The 12985-nt window shown below is 40.8% G+C and overlaps 1 protein-coding gene across 10 annotated transcripts in view; it reads right to left on the minus strand.

Moving 5' to 3' along the window:
• The window catches only part of DST (dystonin), a gene marked incomplete at both ends in the record, with an annotated part of 523923 nt that overhangs the window by 49052 nt on the left and 461886 nt on the right, over positions 1–12985 (minus strand). For all 10 annotated transcript variants that reach the window (XM_080699914.1, XM_080699912.1, XM_080699907.1 and 7 more), the window contains 7 exons: positions 1868–1969; positions 4244–4345; positions 4696–4818; positions 6241–6467; positions 7476–7707; positions 8451–8654; positions 12505–12723. In XM_080699914.1, the coding sequence (XP_080556040.1) occupies positions 1868–1969; positions 4244–4345; positions 4696–4818; positions 6241–6467; positions 7476–7707; positions 8451–8654; positions 12505–12723 (1209 nt within the window). The remainder of the gene's footprint in view (positions 1–1867; positions 1970–4243; positions 4346–4695; positions 4819–6240; positions 6468–7475; positions 7708–8450; positions 8655–12504; positions 12724–12985) is intronic.

Genomic DNA, 12985 nt, shown 5'->3' on the forward strand with positions numbered 1-12985 from the left:
GGGTTTACCAATGGAAAAATATAAACAAAAATAAGGGAATTTCTTTTTTTTTACTTGATGTTTTCAAATGGAAAATGGTTTCTATTTGTACTTTGATATTTCATTTGGGGTTCTCTACAATAAAAAAAAATTAACACATTTGCAAAGCTGAACTTATTGTAACATCTAATTATGTATATTCAAAAATGAAATTATAGAAAAGAAAAAATGTATATTAACATATATGAGAATCAGAAAACAAAGTTTCTTAGAAACTCCTGCTCTAAACAGACACAAATCTTCCATCCCCTGGTAATTTTATGTTTTGTGGATATGCTACATTCATTAGTATTTATTTATTCCTATGCCTCAATGCTGACAGAGTAACATTATTCTCTTTCCTGGCATCTCCTATGTTACTGATACATTGCTAATAATCTTGGCTTTGCCAACTGACAGGTTAGGAAATTGTTGCTTGTAATAGAAAATTGGGCTGTAATAAAATATCTTCATAAAATATTTATTTGAATTTGTCACAATAAATAAGTCATGGTTAAAGAGTTCCTTAGTTTTCTTTCAAAGATATGAAAATAGTAATTAAAAATAATAACTGAAGGAGAGTGGGCACTTCCAATGACCAAATTACTCAACCACCTTAAGGAAAATAATTTCATCTTCCATTCGAGCTAAGGCCACAGCAATGACACAGATAACGTTCCTGATGTCATCTGGCTCTGGGTGGATGGGCTGGGACTAAACTCAGACAACCTGACCTCAGAGTGAGCACCCCGAGGCAGTCTGCTGTAGGAAAACCACCCAGAGGTACACAGTGCCCAAAATAAGTCAGCCTCCACCCTGCAATCATATGCAAAGTATCTCATGTGTTTACCACAAGACTAGATCTAGTAAAACAAAACAAAACAAAATCCCCAACCTGATGCTGGTAAAAGCAAAATTCTCAAAGAGAAAAAGTTGTTTCTGAATGAAATCATCTGTCAGACTTGGGAGATGAAATGCTACAATTTTTAAGCCAGACGATAGTTTTACATAAAAGTCGAGGAGAGTTCACTGGTGGTCTCTGAGCATAAAGGATTAGGAAAGACATAGCTGGCCTGACTACGGTAAATGAACATCCATACAGAAGAATTCAAGAGGCCAGCCATTTCCACAGCTGGAGATCAGGAACAAATAAAGCAAAAATGGCAGCAAAAAGCAGATGGAAACCAATAAACATTTATAAAACAAACACTCTGGAAAACAATGGACCATGGATGTGTCCTTAGCCTGTTGGAGTAGATGAATTACTTGGAACCCAGGAGAAAATAAACAAAACTGCTCTGCATGTGTATTGATAACAATAATACATTGCTCAAGAGTGTAGTAAGTTATAAGTCTTCACAGTATAATCCAAATATGTCCCCTCCTCCTACACACACACTACACACTACACCCCATACTTCATTCTGCCCGGAACATGAGGATATGTGAAAGACCATTCATCAAATCCTAAGAAGTAGTTGCATCTGGGTCCATTTTTTGGTGACTTAAATAATTGGTTTTTCTCCTTTTTGCTTTTCTATAATAAACAGGTATTAATAAAAAGAAAATCGGTCTTTTATTACCTTTTTTAACTGAGCAATTAGCTAATCCTTATGATGCGCTGGCACTACATTAATTACAAAATCAAAATGTGATGCTTCATTTATGTAAAGTAAATATATATATATGGAACCCTGTGGCTTAAAAACTTAAAAATGGGTCTGGGGATGCAGCTCAGAGGTAGAACATTTGTCCTGCAGGCATGAGGCCCGGGGTTCAATTCCCAGCACCAAAAGGACAAAAGAAGTGAAAATGGAGTGAAGTCTTGCCGCTTGGCCCACACACTTACCTTTAGCTCTTCAATCTGCTGCTTGACAGTTTCAAGATCTGTTCCGATTGGAGACATTGAAGCTAATTTACCACCTGCAATATCTACCCAGTCGAAGATGGCCTGAAAGACACATTAGTCCCCTGGTTGTATTAGTGCACTTTTGAAATTGCTACAGTAGCTCACGCGTTATAGAAAAGGACAATCATAAATCTGAAAGAACATTATGGAATGAGCTCACTTATAAAAAATTAAGATGGTTCACCTAAATAAAAGCAGTAATATAACAGAACAATTGTCTCAAACATGAAACAGATGCTAACCTTGAATGCTACATCTGGAACTTGCAAAAGAAACTTTTTTTTTTTTTTTTTTTTTTTTGCGGTACTGAGAATTGAACCCAGGGGCATTCTACCTCCGAGCTACACCCCGACCTACTTTTTATTCTTTATTTTGAAACAGGGTCTCGCTAAGTTGCAGAGGGCCTCACTAAGTATCTGAGGCTGTCTTCCGACCTGTGATCCTCCTGTCTCAGCCTCCCAAGTGCTGGGAGTACAAGTGTGCACCACCATGCCCAGCTGAGAAATTCTCTAATAGACTTAGAATAGAAGAGCTTTCAAAATGAAATTTTATTTGGAAAAAAATTATAAATGAAATAAAAATTTCTTTATTATCTTATGAATAGCTATGTAGAAAGGAAAAAGAGCCACGCCCGTTATTCAAATAAGCAAGAAGGTTACTGTTAATCACTTGAGCAAAATATCTGGCCCAACTAAAGCCTAATATTTCCATTAGCATTAGACATTTGCACATATGAATAATGACTGCTAAGATCATGATTCTGAATCGCATCACACATTATAGAATGTCTTGTCTTTTCAGGTAATATAAACATTCTATAGGAAGGGTCATCTCCTTTTCTCAGACACTAAATATGTAACAATATTATTTGGAACTTTATAATAAAGTTGCTAGGCCATAGAATAAGGGGAAAAAAAATCTTGGAAAATATCTGGTACTTTAGGTTGTGATTAGTCAACTCTGACTAAAATCTTAAGCAGCAACTTAGGAAATAAAATATATTTCACTGTATAATAATCACCCCGGGACTCTCTGAGGCACCTGAAGCTTTCCACGTTTAGTAACAACGGCAGCAGCTAGGTGGTAAATCCAGCGGCGGATCATGACCCACGGGTGACACTATTAACAGGACTGGCAGGACCTGTGGTAGAGTCTGTCTTTCTAGCAGTGGCCAGGAACCTGTACAAGTCACGGTGTCTGGCAGGTGGCCTCCTCAACGGCTGCACACGGCGGCGGCACCTCCGCCAGCCACGAAGGGCAGTCCAACTCAGTGCCTCGCCGTCATGACCCGGCCTCACAGAGAGCGGGAGCCAGGTTTAGTCCGGGTTGGTCATCGATATTTAACTAATAAATTATCACTTTCACTTAAAGGGAGGGGAGGAGTTAAAATATCTGTAGCGAATATTTCCATGTATTTCCAAAGTTCAAACCCCTTTTCAGCTGACATAAATCCTGGCTGGTGATATTTATTTTTATAAATATAGAAATGGAATGGCATAATGAAAAAGGAAAAGATGTTCTCATCTGAACTTTAAAAGTAATATTCACCTAGTGTTATGGAAATACTTAGAGAGCCTTTTTCCATATGGTAAGAGGGATGAAAGATAACTCCTGCCCGTTTGCTGGGATATGGAACGAGGGAAAGGAAGGTAGGCAGAGAAGGATTCTCGACTTGGCCTCCACCAGCAAGAGAATTTTTAATATGAAAAAGACCAACTCATAAATGGTAACTGAAATGAATGAAAGCCTTTAAGAAATATGAAAAACAACTATTAAATGAAATTCCATATACATATATATGAAAAAAAGAAAACACTTTTTACGCACCAGATTATGACCCAATAAAACAGATTTCTATTTTAGTACGGGGAGAACACTGGCTTCAAGTCACATTTCTGTACGTGTGACTTTAGCTAAACGTGGTGATATTTTTAGATGGTGTTTACTCCTTTCATCTACTCTACTCAACTCTGGAGCAGAATCCAGACTCGGCTCCATTTCCCCGTCTGGTGCTGAACCAAGTCTGAAAACGACTGTGTGGGCACATTTATTTTCACTTAGAAAAACTAAATGATTTCTTTTTAAGGTAAATTTCACTGGCTGTGTGTTTAAAAATGAGTTTAGATGTGCATTTAAACTACTATGCATGTGAAAAATCAGAAATATGTTCTAAAAGGACAAATGTGAATCCCAGCAGCTGGGCCAGGAACAGATCGGCCCACAACGGCACGCGTGCCGTGATCCTGGGGTGGGACAGTGCGCAGGTGTATGAACGTCAATCACCGTGATTCCTCCTCCTCGCCACAACCGCCTCACCTGCAGTCCATCCTGGTACTGAACGGCAGCCTGCATGGCCTCCTCCAGCTTGCCAATCCTGTCTTTCCAAGCTTTATTCAGAGAATCCCAGGCTGAGTTTAGCTACAATATAAATGTTATAACACTTTTAGTGTCCGGTTTAATTTTCTTTTTTTTTTTTTTTTGGTACCGGGGATGGAAACCAGGGGCATTCTACCTCCGAGCTACACCCCCAGCCCTAATTTTTAGTCTTTTTATTTCTGAAACAGGGTCTCACTGAGTTGCAAAGGGCCTCGCTAAGTAGCTGAGGCTGTCCACGAACAGTGATCCTCCAGTCTCGGCCTCCCAAATGCTGGGATTACAAGCGTGAGCCGCCACACCAGCTTGGTTTAAATTTTTTTGACAAATAGATGTTAATTAACTAAACTGCTAGAAAAGCATTCTAGTAAGAGTGGGAAGCGTGCCAGCCGCACCTCGTCTATAGTCTTCTTGACGATGGGTTTATCAGGCTCCCCACACACGGCAATGAGCTCGGAACCCAGGTTGACGACCATGTCCAGCTCCTCCTGAAGCCCGTCTATTTCTTCCCTTATGGCCTAGAATATGAAAAGGAGAGCCTTAAAAAACCTAAGCAAAGCCACACTGAAAGGAAAAAAGTACTCATAAAAGACACTGATGATAGTTATTTCTAGAAGGTGGAATTCTAATTTTTGTGTTCTTCTTTCTGGTTCCTAAATTTCTGCAAAAAAAAAAAAAAAAAAAAAATTCCCTCAACAAGAAACCAGAAGGAATATCTTAAAGGAAAAACAACACCCTTTAACTAACCAATGCCAAATCTTTATTATAAAGACAAAGAGAAATAAGAAGTACCCTAGCAAATGCCAGAACAAATTCTGAAAAACATCAACAGCACTTACTGTAAAACACGAAAAGACATTTTACTTTTCAAGCCAACTAGTCTGGCAGTATGCATTTGAAAGAGACATAAGTAAGATACAAGCTCAGAGGGTTTACACAGACGAAAGTCTTTGTTAGTAGATTTAGGGCAAATCTAGCTTTAGATTTACTTTTGATGTCTTTATCCTAGGCAGAACTTATAAACTACGAAAATATTACAACAGACATGAAATATAGCACCTTTGCTTTCATTTTCTTGATTATATATACATATTATTTACTCATTCAACAAATACTTAATAAGCATGAATCGAGCCCTAAAGCGGGCACTGGAGATAGAAGAAAAATAAAAGAATCTGAGTATTCTCAAGGCGCTCGCAGTCCAGTAGGAAAGGCAAAGGTGTAAGCGGCAACAAGTCATACTATGTGCAGAGTCCACTGCAATGGGAACGCCAGCTCGGCTAAGTACACCAGAGGAGTTCACATGGGTAATGATCCAACCGCAACTTGAAGCTTGAGCAGGATTTGCAGAAAGGGCATTTTAGGGCAAGGAAATGCAACGCGCACAGGCAGAGACAGACGACAGGGAGGACGAGGCTGCTCCGGGGATGCCGCTCGCTAACTTCCGGAACAAAGGGAGGGTGGTCAAGGAGGACAGAATAAACGCCTGTGGAACACACGCTGCGCTGCCAAAGCAGAATGGCCCGTTGTGGGAAGCCTGGGCTTTCTCCAGCAGGCAGTGGGTGCCTCTGAGGGTTTATAAGCAGCAAGACAATAAAAGCAAATCTAGAGAGACATCTGGCAGCAAGGTTAAAGGCCTGGCAGGGAAAGAGACCCTGCGCTGTGGGTTACGTTGGAAGCTGAAAAAAAAAGAATGGTAACAAGACCCTGAAATAAGGCAGGAGCAGTGGATATAGACAGAAATTATTTTAAATACACAGTCTTCAAGTGAAATTTGTGGGTATATGCTACCCCCGCTATTCACTATGCAGTCCACGTTCAGAAACAAAAGCAAATTTTAGCAAAGTGATTCCAAAAACTTACCAGAGGAAGCCAGGTTTTGTTGTGCTATCTATCACCTATATATTTTTTTTTAACTTTAAATGCCACTTTCTGCTCACCTCTGCTGCTTCTTGCTGTTGTTTTACTACTGAGGGATCAATTCCAGGATCCTCCAGGTCGCGGATGAAATCCTGGGTATCCTTAGTGGTAACCACCAGTGACATGTGATCGCACCAGAACTTTTCTGCTAGCTCCATGACATCCAGAAGTTTAGCTTCCCTCTCCTCCACCAGGGTGTGTATGTTTCCCCACATGGAGACCATTTGGTCCAGCTTATCCTGGACAGCTATGGATCCAAAGAGTGTCAAAAGGGATGTTGGTTAGCTGCAGGTAAGCCACAAAGCAAAATGTTTTCATTTGCACAGAAAGCAGTGGTTCAGTTGGCTAACTACCTAACACTGGGCCGGGTCTGTGTCAGCTTCAGTCTAGTTGGTACCAATGTGCCCAGACGGTGTGAGATCTATGGGTCTCCTGTCGCTGTTCAGCCAAGGGTTTTCCTGGCAAGAGTGGATGCTCAAAGCTGTGTGAACTCAGTTTTAACTTCATTGAGGCTGTCCTACCTACATATACTTTTATGCTTTCCAAGTCAAGAATAAAGTTGTTTACTCAGTGCTAAGAATAACAATGTGAGATTATATACACACACATTGGCTCACTTCTATAGTTTTCTTTTCTTTTGTGATCCTGGGGTTCGAACCCAAGGGCTTTCTTTCTACTTCTGACCTATATCCCCAGTCAAATTTTTATTTTTTAATTTGAAACAGAGTCTCACTAAGTTGCTGACGCTGGCTTCAAACCTGTGATCCTCCTGTCTCAGCCTCCCAAGTTACTGTGATTATAGGTGTACACCACCATGTCTGTCTTAGTGTATTCTGATATAGTTTTCTTCTTATTATGAATTTCCTACTTTTGATGCCCCTCAACCCCATGGCTCATGGCTCTAAGAAGGCTAGATGGTCATGGCTGCCATTTCTGGGGTGTTGTGATGGAGTGAGTATGCTATGTAAGATAGTGTAGTTATAATAAAAAACAAAAACTTATCTGGGTTTGGTCTTATTCATATTATGCTGTGACTCACTGGCCTAACACATGTTCATGGTACAATGGCACAGTCCGTATTCCACCCATTAAAGGATCTGTGTACACAGCCCTTCAATCCTAAACACATCAGACTTGGAATACCTCTCCAAAGATCTGGCATTTGGTCTTGCCACTGGGCTGTGAGTGAACCGCATAAAAACTTGAGTTGTTGTAAAAGTAAAGTTGAATTGTTTCATTATTCCAAAAGTATTACCTTTGGCAGATGCGTCTTTCCCGGGGCCCCCAGATCGAGCGATCATTTCCTCTCCCCTCTGCTTGAGAGTTTCATACAACGGCTGGAGCTTTTCCATGTCTACAGATACATTCTTGTTTTCACTGATCTGCTCCTTGATCTTTTCAACCTCCGCTGAGATGGAGGGCGGCTGCCGCAGGCGCTCCACGACGCGCTCCAGGCTCTCGAGGATCTGATCGGTCTTGTCATGGAACTAGCAGTAGACCAATTACATCAATGGGGTCATTTATGGGTGCAACCAGTCTGAACCCAGGGGCATCCTACTACTCAGCTACACTCCCAGGTGTGTGTGTGTGTGTGTGTGTGTGTGTGTGTGTGTGTGTATTTTTTTTTTTTAATTTTGAAAGGGTCTTAAAAGTTGCCAAGACTGGCCTCAAAATTGTGATCTTCCTGTTTCCGCCTGCCAGGTACTGGTATTGCAGGTGTTTGCCATGAAATGTAAATGTAAAAACATCTATTTTAAACCAAATCTAGAAAGCAGAAAACCTATATGTAGTTCCAAAGTTCAACTTCTGGAAGAAGATGTTTTCAAACAATTATAAATACCAGTCTCCAACTTTATATTCTTTTCCTTTTTTTTTTATTTGGCTTATTTTTTTATTGGTCTTCTCTCTTATACTCTTGAGAATGCTTTATTAATAATGACAGTAACATTTTCTCTCTCCTTGTGGCAAATACTGCATTTCCCTGAGGATGGGCACTAAATTAAACATCTGGAAAATGATGGCAATTGTGTATTTCTTGGTCACTGAAAATTATCGTTTGTTGTACTTTAAAACAGGCAGAAAAATATAAGGGCTAGACACGAGCAAACATCACCTCTGAGTTAGTGCAGTGAAGTAATTCTGGTTGAAAATTAACCAGGAGATTCAAGAAAATGACTCTGTGCTTTGCTGTTTGGAGGATCCCAATTCTACTTCTAGTGTCGACCATTACCTGGGTTGACTGAGACATGGCTTCATCCAGCGCCACTGCTCGCCTTTTGACATCTTCTTTAATTTGACTGTACAGGGTGTCAGCTGCCACATACTTCTCTTGGATTGAAAAGCCTTCCCCCGGGCTCAGTTCCAGTAACTGCGGCCCAGTCTTGTTCATCTTATCTATATGAGGCTTGTGTTCGGCTATCAGCTCTCGCAGTTGCTATAACAAACCCAAGAGCGTCTCAGTATCTCGGGGTCACACCTCCATAGTCCAGCTGTCGACACCCCCATGCATCCAGCTGGCAAGAAACTCCAAACAAACGCCCTCGCCATCGCAAGGCATGTGGCACATGATGGTTCATGCGGCCATATGCCAGGAAGAGATGCCCTGACACAAAGATTAAACAACAGTGTAGTCATGCCAAAGCCCTTAAGGGTGCACACAAAAACCCTGGTTGAGGAAAATAGTGAACCCCAGTTGAGTATGCATTTCCTACCCGGAGCGGCACATTTTGACAAGAGCATGAGCCAAGGGCTATTTTACATAAAAGAATTCTGAACTCCTATGTCCCTGCAGACACCAAGCCATTCTACCTTCAAGTTACACCCTAATCCCCCACTTCCTTTTTAAAAAAAGTTTTGAAACAAGGTCTCCCTAAGTTGCTGAGGCTGGCCTAGACCTACAACCTTTTGATCTCAGCCTCCCAAGTACTGTGATGACAGGCAGCGCCACCAAGCCCAGCTGAATACAATGATATTTATACTAATGGGTGTAAGTAAAATCCAAGTCCATCTTCACTCCCTCTAGATGGGCGTGAGAGGTTGGGAGCCTTAACAAAGCTGACAGATCTGTATTTCATGGACCCCGGGTTCTCTACAGAGCAGTTTTCCACAAGTCAAATCCAAAACCACTCCAGGGGGGTCCTTGCCTGGGGTTTCTCTGAGACCAGTCCCACACATCTGAGGAGCCTTCTGTTTGCAGCACATTATGGGTTAGGTCTCCTCACCAGCAGTTTCTTCTCCTCAGTGGAAGGTATATCTTCAAATGGTGTGCTACCTAATAGGGGCACTCTGAGAGAACTTACATCCAGGGAAGACAGTCTAGAGATGAGCTACCATGTTTTTTCCTGAAAACTTTAATATTTATCATTCATCAGAAGAGTTGCCAGGATGGGCACCGAATTTGAATTTTCTTCAAATGTCCATTAAAACCAGTCCTATGGATTACTATGGGAACTTGCTGAGGAAACTGGTACATCATAAACCACCCCCAGTGTAATATGCTATTTTTAATTTTTTTCTGGAGGTTGCCTCAAAATACTTTTGAAGGGCTGAATAAACAAATTCAATTTACAAAGTGTCTTGAGGGGGGCATGTCTAAAAAAACATACTATGCATAAGGACATGGGAGGGCCAGGCCTGCAATCCAGCCCCTGGCTGTTCCAGGATGAGATTTTCTTATTTTCATTTCATATAATTAGACCATCTCTTCAGACTGCTTTACAGACTGGAGGTGGTGATGGCGATAGCAGCCAGGAAACTGGATAGAAAGGGCGAGCTGCAGGTGTTACCCACATTCTGGTTTCAGTATTCCACCAGGCATGCTTGGAAAACAAGCTTACGCCTGCATGATCAAGACACTCTCCAATGAACTACAAGACCCCTGTCGATGCTGCCTAGAGATTCTTGAGTTGCCTAGAGATCCTATCCCTGCAGCACTACTAAGACGAGACTTAGCCTGGGGAGAAGTGGAGCCTGTTCTAGACCACTTCACTACAGGCAGAAAACACCTCCTGGATGCTTACACCTGAGCATTTATGTGGATGAGGAGAGGGCCTAATAAAAAGAGATGGCTTTGCCTCGAATGTGACAAAATGATTTCTGTTTTTCTTGATACCGGGGACTGAATCGAGGGCATCCTACCTACAACACTTTCTATGGTTTTTCTTGTTTTCTTCTTCTAAGTTACTGAGGGTGCTGTTAAGTTGCTGAGACTAGCTTCAAACCTCCTGACTTCTGTCTTAGCCTTTCAAGTGCTGGGATTATAGGTGAGCACCACTATACCCGGCTGACAAAATGATCCTTAGAGTCCAATCACACCAGAGATACCTAGTGTGACGTTAAGATGTCTACCACTTGATAACATGGCCTTTGGAACCATTTGTCATTTCTGGCTAGAATGTATTTGATTTTCCCCCAAAACAGAAGGAAAAGTTATTGTTGGGCTAGAGAAGAAATGCAATTCTTAAATGCTGCAAAAATTCTGAAAGCTTTTCATCGAGATAATTTGAAGACAGGGTAACAAATCTTTGTACCTTTCTTCATATATACAAACATACACTTGTTTTGAGAGTTTAAAGATTATTTATGCCAAAAGGGAAATCAACTCAATTTTGAAATTTTCAGCCCAATAATGAGTCTTTTTTCACCATGTGATGTTATGCTAAAAATACTGATATTCAAATCACCTTGTAGTAGCAGAAACACATGCCACATTTTATATTAAAAATTATTCATGCCGGGCGTGGTGGTACACCAAAGCCAGCCGCGTGTGCTGGCTTAAGAGACCCTGTTTCCAAATAAAAATGTAAAAATTGGTCTGGGAGTGTAGCCCAGAGATAGAAGGGCTTCCAGGAACCCCAGTACCACCAAAAAAAAAAAAAAAAAAAAAAAAAAAAAAAAAAATTCATGAGCAGGCACCAGGATTTCTGCAACAAATATATCTATATACTAAAACTAAACTCAGTCCTACAAGGTTTGTCTTTTTTCTTGCTGAATGATTTAGGTAGAACACTATAAAATTTTCATTTTCCCTTAAACAGAATATTCTCTAAAACTGTCTTCTAAGTAAGCACTTTAAGTTAGAGATATTCTTCAATGCCGATACATTAAAATATAAACAAGCTTAATAAATATGTCATATATTCCAGACAATAATGGAATATACTCTAAGTACATTTCTCCCCCCCCCCACAGATTAGTCTCACAGTACATCTTGTACAGATCTGGGAAAACAACTAGATTCGTAAGTCCATAAATAGCAAGGACTCCAGAATATTTTCTGACAATCTTGACCCTCTTTCTCTCCAAGGCTTTGCAAACTTTTAAGGAGCAATAACAACAAGGGAGCTACAGAAGGAGGTGTCACAGGCAGCTCATTCATGTGCAAAACATGTTATCTTTGTGGCTGTGAAGACACTGCCTGCAGTACTCATCACAACTCACAGAGGCAAGGACCTCAGAGCTCCAGGTATGCGAGGGGGAGAAAGAGGAAATATAATCATCTTTATATTTCAACATGTTTCCTTTTCATAGCTTCTGTGATACTGCTATTTTGACATATTCATGATACTGTACATCTTCTCTAAGGCTTTGTCTGTATGAAGGCATATATATATATATATATTTCTCCTTTACATTCTAGATGGCTTTGACCACTACCTAAAAAATATAAAACTTCGACAACATGTAGAGGTAGAAAAAGAAATTCAACATGTGTAAACTGAATCCACTTCAAAAGCTTATTTCTCTGACTTTTGAAATGGGACTTTTTCCTGTCCAGATGGTTTATACTACCTACTATTCTATAAAAGTTGTGAAGCAATTCATGACACGCACAATGTGCTCTAACCACATGGGTCTATTTACTGTAATCCTGGGCAACCGGTTAAGTAGCTATGAGGTAAGTAAACCATGCAGACCAGAACACAGCATTACTAAAATAATATCATGTAGGGTAGCTAACAGCATTGAAAAAAATCTATCAAAAACACTTGTTAAAACTTTTTTTTGGTGATACCAGGGATCAAACTAAGGCGCATTCTACCTCTGAGCCACCCTCCCCTCTAACCTATTTTATGATTTTTATTTTATTTTGGTCTCATTAAGTCACCTTGAACTGGTCTTGAATTTATGATCCTCCTGGCTCAGCCTCCCGAGTGCTGGATTACGGGCACGTGCCCTGTGCCTGGCTAACCACGGTGCTCCTTGAATGAGGAGCACTACTGGGCCTGGCTAACCACGGTGCTCTCTTAATGAGGAGCACCACATTTTCTTTGGCCTGAGCTTACCCGATGTTCTTCCTGCTGTTGTCTTAGGGTGTCGTACTCAAGGGCTGGGGCAGGAAGCTGAGAGATGATTCTTTGTGTTTCTGTCAGCCATGGCCAAAGCTCTTCATATGTTTCCCAGAATTGGTTCACTAGAGACTGTGCCCGTTCTAGCTGCAGATACCTCTCCGAGTTTATCTGGCAGATGGCATCATAGTTCTTCAATAACTTGTCCAGTTTTTTCTAGAAAGATCAGATGACAAAATGTGTTTAACTGTCAGGCCAACTAGCACATGCGCTCTGGAATGCTTTGTCTAGTACTGTGTGCCTGGCACAGAGAAGGGACTCGAAAAATGTATGCAAAGTGAGTAAATCAGTGAAAGTTATCCCAGTTGTTTCTTTGTATAAAAGTTCACTTGAAATTAAAAAAGGGCCTCAAGTTTCTATAAATAAGACACTAAGCTCCCCAAATAAAAGCGGAATGCCTCCGCTATTCTAACAATAC

The sequence above is a fragment of the Muscardinus avellanarius genome (assembly GCF_963383645.1).
Source record: "Muscardinus avellanarius genome assembly, chromosome: 8".
NCBI lineage: Eukaryota > Metazoa > Chordata > Mammalia > Rodentia > Gliridae > Muscardinus > Muscardinus avellanarius.